The following is an 18,515-nucleotide window of genomic DNA, read 5'->3' as shown; positions in this document are numbered from 1 at the left end:
TCTGCAATCTTTACTTTTTTCTAGAATCCAAACACCTCAGAGAGCAGTTAGCCAGTTGCCTATAGGAAAAGAACTTTCTTTACATCCCCTGTCTCCCCTCTGTTCCCACCACTATTCTCTACCTAAAGTGGTGGCTGGAGGATAAACAGTCAATAAATGCTAGCTGAATTTCTCTTCCATCTTTCACAAAATACATACTATATTAGACAAGATGTTATACACTTAGCATAATGTCACCTACTGTTTTGTAAGTGTTAATTATTATAATCTCATAATCATTATCATTGATTCTCCAAACATTCTAACATTATTAATATCTAAGCTTCATAAATTCATTAGGATTTTATGACTAAATATAGAATATCCCATATGACTTTGAGTAAGAAGGAGATACACTATAGGTTCTAATTTCTGCACCATCGTTAATATATTGAACACCACAGACTTTGCTTTATTCTTCTGAGGTTGCTCTTTTGCCTACATATTCTGACATCCCTTACTTGAATTCATTAAGAAATGAATATTAACGAGTTTGTCAGTTCCTTACTCTCTCAAATGCCTTCAGTGTCTTTTTCAAATGAGTCCTGTTAACTGTTTCCATTATCATTGTTAGCTCTCGCCTGTTTAATGAAGAGTCGTATCACTGTTTTCAGCTTTAGCACGTTTCCTTCAAAAGCAAAAAGGAACAAATCTTGCTATAACTGGAAATATGCGAACCATATCTTAGGGATGATATGGCTTTTATTGTCACTGTGTATTAGGAGCAATGTGGAGCAGACCACTCAATGATGTTCATATGCTTTCAGGGTTATGCTTGATTTTCCCTTGAGATCACATATCAGGGGGTGAGAAAATAAAATGGAACTTGAAGGGTATTTTCTGTTTCTAAACAAGAGGAATTCATGGAATACTTAGATATGATTGTAGAAATAACACTAGCATTTTGCAGTGTCTAAACATCCCATACAATACTCAATACCATGAGGATTACTGAAAATGCTCCCTAGCTTTAAATATTGCAAATCACTATGATTTGTTTGTAAGGGAAAGACATCCACAGGAAAAGTGAGAGACAGTAGACTTTTGAAATTAGTAAGAGCACTGAGGCAGAGCATACATATAAAATTTCAAAAAGAAATTTTGTAGTTTCTTGGAATGTTTCCTAAGAGGTACCCTGATGGGGGCAGATCTCGATTTGAAACTGCTCTATGAATTACTACTGTATGCATGAACTTAGATACATTATTGTTTTCTTGATTGCATATTTTGTATTTTATCAGCTGTATTTCACATATAAGTAAACATAAAGCCAACTGCTATAAAAAGCAAAACAAAGCACCATGCTAGCTATTTAAGTAAAATGTTTAGGTAAATGTTTCCAGAAGTTGAGCTAAACATAGCCTCTGAATAAAATTGTGGTTTAGTTTGTTTGACAGTTTTTAAAGGCCCCTTTTTGAGGAGATAGTGCCCTGGGAATTTGTTGCGGGGTTGGGAGGTGGGTGGAGTGTAGCAAGGCCAGGTCAACTGAAACATAGTGAGAAGCTATGAGTTTTTCATAGTCTCAACATCTAGGCCCACCATGGTCAGCAACCAGCTTTGAGAAATAAATCAAAAAAAGAAAACAAAAGACAAAAAAAAAAACATTACTGTGAGAGGAAGTGACTATTCTCAGAGGACCCAGGCAGTGGGACTTTCAGGAGAGAGCAGGAACTTTATAAATATATGTTAAGAAAGCTACTTATAGGTACTAGTCTGGTTTGGGCTCACCTAGACTTTGTCAGGTTCAAAGAACAGTATTAATGGGAAATGCCGTCTTTGCAATGTTAGCCTTCATGTATGGTCCTGTTGAGTCACACCTAAGATGGGCTGTTAACCTAGTGCCTGGAGCACAGCTGTCATCCTGAGATCTCCCTTCAAAATCATTCTGGAAATTATCTTTGGTTCTCTTGTGCTAAACCTCCTTTTTCCTATGGCCCATGCTTTCATTTTCTTTCTGGCTTACTTCCTCATTTTGGTGGTACAACTTGTATAGGACATTCCAAAGAAATTCTTTTGGGAATCAGATTTTTAATATCTTCCATGTCTTAAAGTATCCTTATTATGCCTTCATATTTGATGGCTAAGTTAGTTGAGTCTGGTATTGTAGGGTATAAATAACTTTTCATCATGATTTTGAAGGCATTTGCCCCTTTGGCTTCTAGATTACAGTGTTGTTTTTGAGCAGCTGGCATCCATTTTGATTCATGGTTTCCTACATATGTGATTTGTATTTTGTCACTGGGACCTCAGAGAATCTTTCTTCACAAAGCAGACATTTTCAGTCCTGAGACTGTTACGCTTTTTATCAGTGAACTGAATTAATTCTTCAATAATTTCCTACCTTCCCTGCATCTCTCTTTATGGAATCATGACTACTGGGACCAGTTCTGGACTCATCCTTTTCTTCCTCCTTCTTTCTTAATTTAGTCTTCCTCTCCTGTTCTGTTTTGCACTCCTTTGACTTTGACTAATTGCTCTCCTTTCTGAAGAATTTTTCAACTTAATATTTCAAAGTGAGATTGATTTTAGCTTTATTTACAAGAGATATTTTAGCAATGACTATGTGTTTGTTTTACAGCATCTTCTGGTTTCATGAATATAATATCTTCTCTTAGCTCTCAAAGGATATTATGGTAGCTTCTTAGTAGTGTTTTTTTTTTTAAAGTTCCTTCAAATTCCTCTTTTAGAGAGCTACTTTGTCTCTCTATTTGAAGGTAGAGAATTTCCTCAGATACCTAGTGATCTTTTTGTTTCTCTGCTTTTAGTCCATAGTGAGAGATTAAAAAGCTGATTAGAAGATTTTCACATATGGTAGAACTTGTCAGTATCATTTTCTCTTTATGATATTCTTGCTTTGCCATTTTGTGGAGACTTAGTCCTTCTTCTGGAATGGCCAGATTTCAGATGAGAGGACTCTTCAATTCTCTTGTCTGCAAGTTATAAGCCTGGCTGTCAAACATTATGGGAACCAAATAGGGGTAAGAGGCCTGGGAACTCAGCATTCAGTATTCTTAAGTTTGTCTGGTTTCTCTGTTTTCAGTATACTACCACATTCTCACTATACTACCAAACTCTCACTGTGTCTGTGGATACCACCATTTCCTCTTGCCAGAAAATTTCCAAACTGAGACCAAATGGGGAAGAGCAGTCACTGAGCAGCACAGATGTGGAGAGCAATCTAAGAGTCCACCTCCTTCCTAAACATCTAGTACTCAGGTGTCCTTATTTTTTTTTTTAATTTTTTTTAAAGATTTTATTTATTTGCTAGAGAGAGACAGTGACAGAGAGAACACAAACAGGGGGAGTGGGAGAGGGATAAGCAGGCTTCCTGCTGAGCAGGGAACCTGATGTGGGGCTCGATCTCAGGACCCTGGGATCATGACCTGAGCTGAAGGCAGACATTTAACCGACTGAGCCACCCAGGTGCCCCAGGTGTCCTTATTTTAACCCCAAACTCATCCTACTCATTTCTGGAGGTACTAGATAGTATCAGTTCCTGATCTTTTAGAGTAATATGTGGTTTAAATAAGGTTGGTCTTTAGCTTTTCTCTTGCTGAATTTGGTTCTTTATGAAACAGTACATATAAGTTAGTTGGATGGATTATTAAATAATGAGGAACATGTCAAACTTTTAGCAACAAAAATATTAGGATACAGACCTTCTGATAATTGATATAAAGTTGGATTGGAGACTCAGGAAGTTGTTAAATTTGAACCTAAAATGAGACAGTCAGCCTTGGATCTCAGACTTATTGTTTCTTCCAGGTGTGCATCTTAAGAAACTTGGAAGGTTTGTATAGTTTGAACTCAAAACCAGATATTGCTCAATGATGAATTTTGCTCTGAGTTTTGTGGTTGACCCCAAATCCCAATACAAAGGAGAAGCCCAGGAGTGTGAAACCAGATCGACCAAAATATGAGACTGTTCCTATGAATACTCTGTGACCTGAGACCGCTAAGGGTCCCTTGGCTCTAGTTACAGTGTGGTCTCCTTCAATAAATGTGGGAAGATCGTATGATTTCTTTATTGATTTTGGCACCTGTTACATCTTTATTAAATCTAACACATGTTCTGAAGTAGGTCTCCAATTATAGAAAACATCTTTTAGTTCAATGTATAGATTCATCTAACACCATTTTAATAATGTGCTATAAAGAAATGTTAAGCAAGTTATGTACTATCTCTCAACGTACAGATGGATGGAATAAACTTTAACTTTCAAGGAAGATGTTAGACAAAAATAACAAATAAAAGCAGTTATAGTATTTATTTTTTGAACTGAAAAGTAACTAACAAAAACAAAACATATTTTCGAAGGGAGCAACTGTTTTCAGTAATTTTGAAATAAGATTAAACAATTATGAACATGTTACCAAAGACTTGGTTATATATTTTATATATATACAGTGGAAGAATGAAATTCTTAAGCATTTTTATAGAGAGAAAAATCAAAGAGAATATATGAATTATATTCAAAAACTAAATAAATCTTAACTTATAAAGCACATAAGTAATACTGGAAATTATTTTCTTTTTTTTTTTAGATTTTATTTATTTATTTGACACAAAGAGAGAGAGATCACAAGTAGGCAGAGATGCAGGCAGAAAGAGAAGGAAACAGGCTCCTCGCTGAGCAGAAAGCCTGATGCGGGGTTCGATCCCAGGACCCCAAGATCATGACCTGAACCAAGGCAGAGGCTTTAACCCACTCAGCCACCCAGGCACCCCTGGAAATTATTTTCAATACAATTTTATTAATAACCATAAAATGAAAACAATGCTATTTAATTTTTCTATTACCTTTTTCTCCTTCCCCAAGAATAATATGTCCATTTAAGAATCATAGAGATTCTATTAGTTTAGCATATATTTTTAAGTTTTAAGATAGCTAGTAAAAACTGAAAAACAAATATATGGCATTGAGATTCTAACTTATCATTGTTTATTTGAATTCCTCAAAGAAGAAAGGGAAAAAAATGAATATATTGTTAGGAATAATACTATATTGTAATATTGGCAGGAATCATTTAAGAATAAATGGTTGAAGGATTCTACTTTTGGCTAAGTTGGAGTAACAGGGTCTACATAATCTCCCTCCTGAAACAACCAACAAACCAAAAAAAGAACCAGAACTTGACTATATATTCCTATATTCATTCATTCCACATGCATATTGAACACGTACTATGTGCCAGAGATTGAGGTAGGAATGGAATGTATGGCAATGAGCCAAGCAAAAGTGTTGCTGTTATCAAGTTTGAAATCTAGTGAGGGAGACAGAGGGCAAATAAGCACTTCTTACGAAACAAACGGGCTACCAAGGCTCCTTATGGTCCTTGCCTAAACAGACAGATAGATAAGCTACCCTTATATTACCTAGAGTACATGTGTAATATATTCTATATATCATTCTATTCCTTTTCTTAAAAACCTGTAAACTATGTAGTTATGTCTCTAATAACCTTATATGTCATTAAATACAATCACATTTCTCTGTGACCTCTTTCCACCTACAAAGATTCACTGATGCAACGCATTTGGTGGCAGCAATTCAATTTGCTTTTGTTTCAGAAATGACAGACTGAAGTGCAGATTGAACTTGAATGAACTCTATTAAAGGTATTGTATCAATTTAAAATCTAAAGCACTAAATTTGAGAAAGACATTTATATGTTCAGCTATAAAAATTCTCATGTCCTTCATACTCTGTAAACTCTGCTTTAAACTTCATTTTACCCCCGTAGAGAAATTCCAAACAAATTTATTCTGGTTTTTCTTTCTTCCCATTAAATATAATTCTTTTTTGCTGGATACAAGGTTTCTAAAATTCTTCGAAAGGAACAATGAGTACATTAAAATTGTGATATGAAAAAAAACTTTATAAATAAAGCTATGAAAACCCTGACAATTGCTTCACTTAGGGCGAGGGCCTTCGGTTTGACATCATGTGTACAATGAGATAAAAATTATCTCTTAATTATAACCAAAGGAAGTGAGAATAGATTTCAGGCTTGGGGAAGGGCTGTTGAAGGGGTAATAGACTTTTGATGTCTGTCTTGTCACAGTAGCACAATAGCTAATTCCTGTGACTCCTGACCTTTTAGTGTCTCCTAACCAAGTATTGACATTAATCTACTGCTTATCTGTCACCCACCACATTGTATAGTTCCAGTCTCTGTTTTCAATTATCAGTCATTAGAGAAGGCACTGAGCAATTTCAGAAGAAAACTCTCTAAACCTTTGACCTGTTTTTGTCAGATAACCACAAGCATTCACTGTAGACAAACTATCATAGCGTTGTAGTCAAGATGTAAAGGAAGGTTCTTTGCCGTATCCCAACTTACTATAACCTCTGTCACCTTCGGATGGCTAAAAATCAACTGTTTTATTTTACTGATAGAACAGAAGAATTCACGAGGTCATTCAGTGAAATCTGGTGAGATTAGAATGGTTGACCTCTAGCTGCCAGGCAATCTATAAAACCCACAGATTTTTCTACTAAAGAAAACACGAGAACTAAATATTTACCAAGAGGTGATTATCAGACAGCTGTGCTTTTCTGTTGAGTTCTTATAGACAAACACAAACTTTTCTCAAATATTTATACACAGTGTGATGGAAATTCATTATTTATATACTAAATATACACACTCATCACTAAATAATCACTCTTATTACACAAAGTGAATTAGACAGGTATTCTGTATTTACCCCAAATAGTTTTTGAAGTTAAATATTAATATTCAATCCACAAAAGATGAACATTTGTTTTAAATTCCAACTCATAATTTCTTGTATAAAAAACTTCTTATAAAAACAATAACAAAATGTTTTCTGTGCTTTATGATGCATTGTTGTCCTCAGGGGGAAAAAAATAACTAAGTGACTCTCAGACTCCCTTAAAAGAGAGGTGTTAGAATCAGCAAATTTGATTAGATTATGGGTAATATGTGAATGTCAAAATATGTACAATGTGTTTTCTACTTTACACATGTGAAATAGCCAAGCAAGATATCAAGTAAATACAATTGTTTTCTATCCACTCTTGTAAAAATCTAGCTCTAGCCTGAAAGTTTTTAACTCCACTATAATGAATTTTAAAAACCCATAATATTAATCCCCTTTATTAAGATACCTATATTCCAGATACAGTGACATTTTGATAATCAAAAAGGCTGTGTTTTTTAGGACAGGTAGCAAATTTTCTATACTTAAATTTTATCTACCATTTCCCCATATACAAAGTTCTGTTTGGCATTTATGCAGGAATATAAAGATAAGAAACAAAACAAGAAAACATGGATATTTCTCTAAAATGTCTTACCCATGGGTGACATAATAATTACATAATAATTACAATGCAAGTGGCAAGTGATTAATAGGATAGCTACCACTTTTTGAGAACTTGCTGTGTTCTGGACACTTACACTAAGACTCTCTCAAATATCATTTAACCTTTACCACACACTGGAGCAGACCTTTTTATTATCTTTCTCCATTTTAAAGATGGATAAATAAAAGCATAGGGATGTTGAATCACTTTCCTAATATCACATTCTTTACTAAGTTAGGTAAATACGATTGAATTCAAGGTTTTCTTACTTCAAATCCAGCACTCTTAATTATGTCATGTCCATTATCTAAAGGGAGGTACAGGAAAAAGTGTTATGGGGTCCTCAGCAGGAGAAATTAGTATGGACAGAAATTTTCAAAGTAGTGTTTGTGGTATTAGAACTGGAGATTTTTTAAAAAAGATTTTATTTATTAATTTGAGAGAGAGAAAGAGTATAAGTAGGGAGAGAAGCAGACTCCCCACTGAGCAGGGAGCCAGACACAGGGCTCCATCCCAGGACCCTGGGATCATGGCCTGAGTCCAAGGTAGATGCCACCTAGGTGCCCTGAAACTGGGGATGTGAAGTAAAGGTGGATTTGAAGTTCTGAAAATGGGGAAAGCCTCTTAGAGAACAGGGTCAAGAAAACCATCAACTTAGGACAGGGAGAGGATTATTAAGGCATCATTAACTCTCCCAACTTTCTTTCAAAATTGAGTGTTGACTATATACTAGCCTGTGATATCGATTATAAAAATATAAGTTCCTGTCTTTAATTATTAGAAGACATAATGCACCCAAAGGGATGGGAAGAGTGGAAAATACTGATCCGTTCTCAGGAAACTGTTACTATTCCTCAGATCCCACTGCTGACCTCTTAGACTCCATATTGTGCAATGACAATGAACTATTTATTATTCACAACTTTGGCTATGGCCTTCAAATCTCTTTCCATTGAAATGAACCCTTTACTTGATGAAACTTCTTTGAGACCAAGCTCAAAATGATCTCCTCCTGCAGCCTCCTACATACAACGTGTTGTTCTTTACGTTTTTATACTGCCTTATATTACACACATCCTGGTAGCGTCAACACAATTGTATCAAAATTGTACTTTTCCGTGTCTTTCTTTCTCATCCTGACCTCCTATCACTTTTCTTCTTATATCTCCTTAGCTCTTAGGATTTGGCCCATAGCAGTTATCCAATAAATATTTTGGGATTGAATAAAATGGAAAAGTAGCCCAGTAGCTATTTTTAGGATAACTAAGATGAGTATATGTGGAAGACAAGAAAAAGAAAAGCAGTCTTCTGACAGCCAGGGGATGGACTGCATCCAATAAGGGAGAAGGGAAAAAAAAATTGAAATATATTAATTTTATCAAATAAAAATGACTTAACATTGCTATTATAGTTTATTATTATACAATATATCCATTTTCATGCCAATGCTTAATCTGTAAAGCTATCATTATAGTCTAGATAACTACTGAGGGCTGAGTGCTGGGTTCCTCCAGTCTGAGGGCAAGTAGAACACACATCATTTTTTTTTTAAAGATTTTATTTATTTATTTGACAGAGAGAGATCACAAGTAGGCAGAGAGGCAGGCAGAGAGAGAGAGAGGGAAGCAGGCTCCCTGCTGAGCGGAGAACCCCATGCGGGACTCGATCCCAGGACCCTGAGATCATGACCTGAGCCAAAGGCAGCAGCTTAACCCACTGAGCTACCCAGGTGCCCCGAACACACATCATCTTTACCCCAGTTCCAAGCTCTCTTTGTACAAGATTGAATTGTGTTCCTAAGTCACTTATGTTTGTTAAAGCAAAATAACATTTAGATATTGGATGCTTAATTAAATTTTACAAATTTCAAAATTACATGTATTCAAAATTGATTCAGGAAACCAATTTGTTTAGCCATTTCATTAAAATATTTAAAGTATTTAGCCATCTCACCTTTGTTTTGAGATTTCCTTCTCTATAAAACTGAATTCAGGAAGCATTTATGAAAACAAGTAAAAGCATTTTAACTACAGAACATGTGAAAGCCAATTGAATTGTTCTTTGAAACAATGCGTTCAGGGAGATAGTTTTCTCTCCCTCAGGTCAAACCTGACTGTGATGTTAAGAGGCTCTTAGGGTTTTTGGAATCTGGAGTTTACCACACTCTCTGGAATGGTTATCCCTTCAAAGGAGCATGTGTGTGTGAGCTCACCAATCAATGAATAGGCCATTCTAGGACCAGTTTATGTTTCTCACTGGACTAGTCTGTGAAGGATGTCTTGTGAAGTGATACTTCTGGGTAGTCACATGTTATCTTTGCCTTTTTTCCTCCTTTTACTTTAAAATGCAACGCAGATAAGTAATAATTCTATGAGTAATCGCTTAATGATTTTTTGCACTCAGCAGCAAACCATGATCTGTACTCTTTCAACAGCTGGCAAGGCTCCTGGGAGGACACTATCTTTGCCCTGCAGCTACTGATTCTATTTGTGTCTTCCGTGTTATAGCCCTTGTGTGGGAGATTGAGACTGATTGCCCACGAATGCATCTCTTGAAGAGGGCAGATAAATCACTACAGAGATAAAACTGCAATCCTCTGGCAATTAATTCTACTCTTCAGATATGGTAGACATGAAAATCTTTAATCGGAACATTTCCATCCAATCTTTACTAATGATAAAGACATTCAGAGATGTGTCTGTTTGGGAGTGAGAGGGACTGCAATCAGTCATGAACTTCTGTTAAGTCATACCTCAGCAATAAAAGGGTCCCGTGTCTGTCTTTAAACACGAGAAGCTTAATCTTTGCGAAACATTGGCGATTTAGAGCATTTAGAATGTAGTTTGGTGCTTCTGTTTCTTTTAACTGTTTCGTTGTACTGTCAGCCCATGAATCATGGAATGTGAATCTTTTGATTCACATTTTACCTCTTGGATGCTTTGATGTGGCCACTTTTTAGAACCAAATAATAATAATAAATTCTTGGTTCTGTCAGCGTAGGGGAGCTTCTGGTTGCTCCAGGCAGTTCACGTAGATGCAAGTGTTTGGAATAGAAGACAACCTGCTTCCTAGAAGAGAATATTCACCACCATTGCTGTGATTGTGTTTTGAATGGTGAACTATCAATTTTGCTGAATTTTTGGTGGTTTCTCTGAGTTTGCATATATATATATGCAGGAAAGCAACTGCTTTTAATTTTTGCAGAACACACTATTGACAGCCATCATGTCACATTAAGTAAACAATCCTATGTTGGGAGATTTATTTAAACTTTACGGTGACATTCATTGGCATACACCTAGCAATCTTCCAAACAAGCTTGTATCCTAACTGGCAGTGGGAGAAGAGTGGGTGGCACTCGTATACTACTCTATGACCGTTAGCAAACCATGGCCTATGGACCTTGTTAGAGATGTAGGCAGATATGAAAATAGCAGTCTGGGCAGGTCACTGGGTTCTCTTTTTAAATGTAATTTTCATAAGTGAATTGATTGATACAGATGTGCATTTTTAATCTACTTATGTGTGTTCCCAAACTCTCCTTTCCACTTCCCAGCAGAGAAAGGGCATCTGTGGTATGGGATAAAGGAATGGTCTTCACATGGGATAAAGGAATGGTCTTCACTACAGAAAAGGGTCAACCTCCTGACCTGTGTAATTCTATCCCCTTGACCAATCTGGATCTGCTTTCAATGAGCAAAACCTCCTGCCTTCGTTTTTGTTTTTTTGTTTGTTTCTTGTTTGTCCAGTGATTAAGAGAGTCTTTTCTAGAACACAATAGAAATGTAATTATGATTTTATGGAGTCACATATTTTAACCTGGCAATACAGATTTTATAAGAAATGATGATAAAAATGATTGAGGAATCTTATGGCAGTTAGTGGGTTTAACATTCAACTTAAAGAGTGATTTGAGAGAACCAAATAGTTAATACAATATGAATTAAAGAAACAAAAATCGTATGTTTCTGATTTTTTTCTTGTTTATTTGTTTGTCTTTTAAGCTTTCCAAGCCATTTATAACTGTAGTGGGTTATAATACACTGCATATATGGTGAAACCATGCTTAATATGTACTCAAATCATCAGATATAAACACAGCAGGGATATCACCTATAAAAAGCTTACACTTAAATATATAAAACATGTCTGTATGTGCTTTTTCATCTATTTTGGGAAGGTAGTTTTGGTAATAGGTCTGGTGAAGAAAATATCGGAATATAGAAAGATCCAGTTGGTCAGTTACATTTATTTTTAAATATGTTTGTAGTAAAAGGGTGATCTTGCATACTAATACAGATGTTACATAATATTAATTCACATTATAATTACAATAACATGCTTATTCATAAAAATTTCCTTATATAAGAAATGGCATCAATATTAAATAAGTGACTATAACATGACATTTACTACAATAAAGATTGGAGGGACTGAGTTCTAGAAGAATGAGCAGAATCCAGAACATATGACATCTTCTATAGAGTAGGAGCAACATAGAGGAAAATGAAAGCTTCAAAAGATCAACTTTGCTGAGTGAGAATGAGATAAAACAAACAAAACTACATCCAAGAAAAACAAACAAACAGTGTTATGTTGTTGAGGACTTGGGAACTGAATTTTTTTTTATTTTATTTGTTTATTTGACACAGAGAGAGAGAGTGAAAGAGCACACAAGGAGGGGGAGCAGTAGAGGGAGAGGGAGCAGCAGGCTCCCCATTGAGTAGGGAGCCTGATGTGGGGCTCCATCCCAGGACCCTGACCTAAGCTGAAAGCAGATGCTTAACTGACTGAGTCATCCAGGCACCCTGGGAATTGAATTCTTGACTGTGGAATGAAATTTGTTCTCTCCCAATTATTCATAGTGGGCTTTTGGGCAAGTTATAGAAACTTAGAGACATAAGTAAGATCTGAGATTAGATGAAGCACGTGCCAAACAAATGAGAGTTAGAGAAATTATCATGCCTTTCCTTAAGGACATGGCAGGACGGCACTTAGTGAAGAGATAGAATCAGATTTTCATCCAGTCATCCAGTCTTCGGTTCAGTATTTCTTAGACTTCTTTGGGTCAAGTGTTGTTTGTGTTAGATGCTAATTAACCATTATTGATCAAGCCCTTATTCTCCACCTTTTTGCATACTGCTTGAGAAACATTGTATAAATATACTAGCTATGAACTAGTCTCTAAGTACAGAACAGTAGGATATCATTATGTAGGTGGTATGGACATTGAGCAAAGATTTATAATAAGCTTTAGAAGACAGACATCTGTTACCACCTAGCTGTCATCACCCAATTTCTTATTCTTAAATTAGGGGTATTAATATTTGACACCTCCCTAGCTTTGCTCTTTGAGGTAACTGAGATTACCTTGTGAATATTGGTGAGCATCATTAGGAGTGCATGGCTATATAAATACACATTTTATTCCATTATTCACTCCAACATGTCCCATGAAATTTACTAGTGCAATTATAATTCAAAGCAATAGGATATAGGAATTTGAGTCACTAGACAAATCTGCACTGCAACTTTATTTTGTGTGGTATATTTAATATAGAATTTTATTAAACTCTTTGAAAATTTGCCCCCTTAAGGGGTTAGGTTAAATAGCCTGGATTAGAAAACTGAAATTTTAGAATAACAGCTGAAATTCTAGCTTTCCACCTTATTATACTAACATCTCACGGGGGATTCCAGAACAGTAGATGACTTTACATAATATGAATTCAGTACTTATTTGCATTATGCAGGTCCATGCTTTAGATTGGATCCTAACAAGCTCATGTCTCAGGCTTTATTTTGAGGATTGTAAGTTTGGGGTTTTTTTGGGGGGTGTCTAAATTTCAAATATAAAATTGATAATGAAAAATCACACAGAAACTATTATTTAGAATTTTAAATATTGATTTTCAGAACATAAAAATGTATTTTTGAATGGCTGGTTGGTGCATTTATGAAAAAATATGCAACTCCTCAAGCAGAGTCGGAACAGGGCAATCTAGTCAAACACATAAACGTTTCTCCAGCAAAGTAATAAATATTTATATAAAGTAGGATAAATAGAGACTTTAAGTTGCCTCAGATCAGCTAATTTCCAGTTCTCCTGCCAAATTAACTTGAAGCCAAATATTCATTTTTCAGAGCTTTTTGAATTTTTGGCTTGTGTATCTGGGATTTCAGATTTCATTCCTTGGTGGCCTCAAATGCTTGATTCATATTCTTGGGTATTTATTCTGTCTCTTCAGTTACTCATCTTCATTGTGAAGATAATAGTAGAACCTACCTCACTGGTTGTTACAAAGTATAATATGTTACTCTTAATACAATGCTTAAAACAGGACCAGAATATAATGAGGGCTATTTAAATTCTGTTTTATAATATCATCTACTTCATTTAAATCAGGATCAGAAAAGAACAGGTTTACAGTGGATTAAATTCAGTCCACTGTAAACAAAAGCTGTGTCAAGTTTTAACACGACAAGTTTTAAGGCACTTTGCATTAGTAGATACCCAGTTTACAGGCATTTTCTACCCTTGCACTTTCCCTCTCACACAGCCGAGTTGGGAGAATGGGCAAATAGAGCCATGGGAGAGGTGTTCGTACCAGTGCCTTCTATTGGCAATAGAAGTTTAGACAGAAAAGAGGTTTAAATTATGGACTAAAATAGCATCCTAAAAATGAGATTATCTTCCTTATTTAGGGAAAAGTTGATGGATGATCTCTCTGGGAGTAGACCTCTCTTAGGACCAAGATAGTGATATTTAAAAAAAAAAAAAAAAATGACTCATATGAGGTGATGTCAGCCAGAGAGCCCAAGAGCACCATCCTTGCCAAGCTCCCAGGACAAAGTGCCCCCAGACGTAGCTTATATTTTTTTTTGCTGGCTTAGTTATGGGAGGTAGAGATGGAGATGAGTTCCTTGCTCTCCTAAACAACCTCCTACTCCTGGGGAAAATATACTGAAGACTTTTTTTGAAGTATATAAGGCAACAAATCATGCATTTCTTTGTCACGAGCTTCCTCACAGACATGGAACCCATCTGGCTGTGGAACACAGAGTTCTAGCATCCTTGGCTTCCACAGTCATTCCTGGATGGTCATGACCCTCTTCTCTCTTCCTTAATATTAATCTTTCCCCTAGTTTAAGACCCCAGGTTTCAGATATTTATAGCAGTGTTGATATGATTTTAATGAACCCTCTCAAGATATTTTCATATTTTCATGCAATTTTTTCAACTTGTGAATTCATTTATAGAACTTAAAATTTTTATCTTCTTGTAACAAATTTTTGGCAATGAAACATCACTGAGAACGTGCACAAGTGCTATTACAGGCTGTAATTATGAGATACCTCGTGCAAAGTGCTTTGCAGTGAGACTTTTGTGATCCTGTCTTACAGTATCCTAGACAATGGAGATTTTGAGAAAGCTACCAATATTGAGAAACATAACTCCATCAAATGATAGTGCAGTACTAAAAAAAAATGAGTCCTTTGAATAGGTAATTCCTTAAGAAGGCGTTTGGTGCCCAGTGGCTATAGACTGTATGAAATGACACTCTATTTTACAAAGCCAGGTTATATAATAATATGCCTGACACTTACTGTCCTGAATTCTTCAACATTCCATCATGTTCCCAAGAGGAAAAGTTCTCTGACTTCATTTAGCAGGAAGGTTATTGAAGGGGGAAAATATGTTTCCCTGTATTTTGAGTAAGAACAGACAGATGTCTTTGGATGGCTTTATGCTGCACCATGGATAAGGAGGTTGTACTAAACAATCTATAAGAAGTAATAAAAGTGCTATTTTTTAAAATAAAAGAACATTTTATTTGTTAAAAGGAGAAAAAAATTTTCTGGGGAAGGCATTTTTGGAATACTCTTTCTTGTGAACATGAATTTGTTTTATTTACTTGACCTTTATAATGTCATAAACATGGTCCTTATGTGCCTGCAGTTTCTCAGTCCTTCCTATTTTCCTCCCTCAGGTGTGCTAAATCTCATCACTGACTTCACCTGGATCCCTGGGGGTTTCTATAACTTATTTCTAATTCCTGTATGAACCCTTCTGTGTTCTGGTACCTGATACATGTTAGTAATCATTTTACAACCTTTGCTTTTAAAAATATTTTTGGATAGCCTTTCTATTTAAGATCCAGGAATTCGTATGAAACCACAGAGGTTATATTGCTTCTGAACTAAAGGTTGTTGGCTTGTGGAATTTCCTTCCACTGGAAACATGTATGGGTCTGTGGCTCTAGTGTTTTTCCAGTATTATAATATCCTACTTGTTTGTTTTCATTTTCAAAGCTGGAGCATTTACTATTAATTTCCATATTTTATAAAGGACTAACTTTTTTCCTTCCCCCCTTTTTTTTTTCCTTCTTCAGTTGAAAGAGACAAAGATTTTTCTCACCAGCGAAGGCATTACAAAGAATTCCGGTTTGATCTGACTCAAATTCCTCATGGGGAAGCAGTGACAGCGGCTGAATTCCGAATATACAAGGACCAGAGCAATAGTCGATTTGAAAATGAAACAATTAAGATTAGCATATATCAAATCATCAAGGAATACACCAATAGGTAATGACTTTATATCTAACTTACTATGCAAACAAAGGCTAATTGTAGTAAAAATCACTGACAACCCATGTGATCTATCAAATCATCTTTTCTTTGGATGTAAAGACATTGAAAGCCAGGTATAGACACATTGAAAGTAAGAGTGATTGATCTGAAATATGCCTTCCACATTCCCTAGCTATTCCTTTCTCTTGACACCAATCTGTATACTAGATGGTCTCATGCTTCCCAGGCCCCTTGTTTCATTTTGTAAATGAGAAAACTTCCATTTTAGTACGCACACATAAAATCGATGATTAAAATGATTTAAATAGCTTGGTGTTTTGTAAGTTAGAGAAGAATAGCTTTATTGCTCCCTGGCATGAATGTAAATTGCCTGTGTGTATATATGTGTATTTTGATATAAGGCATTACATTTGTAGCAGGTTCTGACCATTAACATTTATGTCTTCTGTCTGTAAAATGCTTAATTCAAAATGGAGCAAAAATGAACAGATAACCTGAAATACTAAATATATGGAAACTTCAGTTGATAATTACCGCAAATGAACCGTCAAACAGAAGAGTTGAAAAGAAAGCTTAGTAGAGTTCTCTGACCTTTCCCCCAGTGAAGAAGTCTCTTAGGTAACACCTTTATAGGTGATAAGTTACCTTTGTTGGACAGTTCTTCTGTTACTGTTGTTGTTGTTTATTTAACTCTTTTTTTTTTTTTTGAAAGATTTTATTTATTTATTTGACAGGCAGAGATCACAAGCAGGCAGAGAGGCAGGCAGAGAGAGGGGTGGGGGCAGCCTCCCCGCTGAGCAGAGAGCCAGATGTGGGGCTGTCTCCCAGGATCCTGGGATCATGACCTGAGCAGAATGCAGAGGCTTTAACCCAGCCTCCCAGGCGCCCCTGTTTTTTTTTTTTTTTAACTCTTAATTGATATGTCATATTCAGGTAAAATCTTTCTCCCGTAGCTTGCAATCATTAGATCTAGATCTATCCTTTGGTGAAATGGTATGTCATTCTTTGATGAGATAGATATTTAAAGACAGCTATCTTTTCCCCTCCAGTGCTCCTCCCTCTCCTTGTTGAATATTTCTAGTCCCCTATGTTAAGATTTTTCTTGGTCTTTGAGAATGCCAGAGTTCCCAGTGGATGCTCAATCAGACAATAGCCTCTCATAATGCTCAATGAAGAAAAAAGAATAAAAAGCTACTGAGATCAAATCTATTTGAAAATCCTACCTGTTAAACCATTCTCTAGGAAGTTCACAATGCACATCAGAATATTAAATTCTTAGGGGAACCTGGGTGGCTCAGTCATTAAGCGTCTGTCTTCGGCTCAGGACATGATCCCAGGGTCCTGGGATCGAGTCCCACATCAGACTCCCTGCTCAGCGGGAGGCCTGCTTCTCCCTCTCCCACTCCCTTGCTTGTGTTCCCTCTCACTGTGTTTCTCTCTCTCTGATAAATAAATAAAATCTTAAAAAAAAAACTTAGAGTGGAGAAGGGAGTTGGGGGAAATTGGAAGGGGAGGTGAACCATGAGAGACTATGGACTCTGAAAAACAATCTGAGGGTTTTGAAGGGACGGGGGGTGGGAGGTTGGGGTACCAGGTGGTGGGTATTATAGAGGGCACGGATTGCATGGAGCACGGGGTGTGGTGCAAAAATATTGAATACTGTTATGCTAGAAATAAAAAAAAATAAATAAATGGCAAAAAAAAAAAAGAATATTAAATTCTTAGAAAAGGTTTAGAGTAAAGAAACCTAGTCTTCCTCAAAATTATTTGACTATGAAATCTTTTTCTTTGGGTATATAATACTTAAAACCCATGAAGCACTGTTTCAGCCTGACAGACTTTAATAAGTGCTGATCTTACTTTAAGAGCAGTAATTCCAAGGTAGATAAATCTTGTGTTCGTTTCTTAGCTCAAACATTTACTAGCTATTTGTCTATGGGTGGATTTTTGTTTAAATCTCAGTCATACTGAGATTTAGTATACTCAGTATACTAAATTTGCGGCGGGGGTCGTTGTTTTTGTCAGAGACAGAGCCTGGCATACCACATTGTTTTTTTAATACTAAATAATGATGGTGTCTTTAAAAATTAAGTGATGAGAGGGGGTGCCTGTGTGGCTCAGTCTGTTGAGAATCTGCCTTCGGATCCTGGGAACCTATGTAGTTGGGTTCTTAGATAGGAGTCTGCTTCTCCCTCTCCTTCTGCCTCTCCCCCTGCTTATGCTCTCTCTCTCTCAAAGAAGAAGTTAAAAAAATAAGATTAAGTGATGAGAAGGCACCTGGGTGGCTCCCTTGGTTAAGTGCCTGCCTTCAGCTCATGTCATTATCCCAGAGTCCAGGGATCCAGCCCTAAATAAAATATTATTTATTTAATAAAAATAATTCTTTTTAATAATAAAAATAATAATATATAAAAATAAAAATAATAAATAATAAAACAAAATAAATAAAACAAAAATTTAAAAATAAAATAAAAATAAATAAAATAAAATAAATAAATAAAAATAAATAAAATAAAAAATAAAAAATAAAAATAATAAAAATAATTATAT

The 18,515-nt window shown here is 35.8% G+C and overlaps 1 protein-coding gene across 2 annotated transcripts in view; it reads left to right on the top strand.

Moving 5' to 3' along the window:
• The window catches only part of BMP5 (bone morphogenetic protein 5), a 114,511-nt gene that overhangs the window by 41,573 nt on the left and 54,423 nt on the right, over window positions 1-18,515 (top strand). For both annotated transcript variants that reach the window (XM_032340298.1, XM_032340299.1), the window contains exon 2: window positions 15,767-15,959. In XM_032340298.1, the coding sequence (XP_032196189.1) occupies window positions 15,767-15,959 (193 nt within the window). The remainder of the gene's footprint in view (window positions 1-15,766; window positions 15,960-18,515) is intronic.

This window comes from Mustela erminea, chromosome 4, assembly GCF_009829155.1.
Source record: "Mustela erminea isolate mMusErm1 chromosome 4, mMusErm1.Pri, whole genome shotgun sequence".
NCBI classification, from domain to species: Eukaryota; Metazoa; Chordata; class Mammalia; order Carnivora; family Mustelidae; genus Mustela; species Mustela erminea.
Note: the sequence above shows the minus strand (reverse complement) of the source record. Positions and strands in the feature narration are given on the sequence as shown.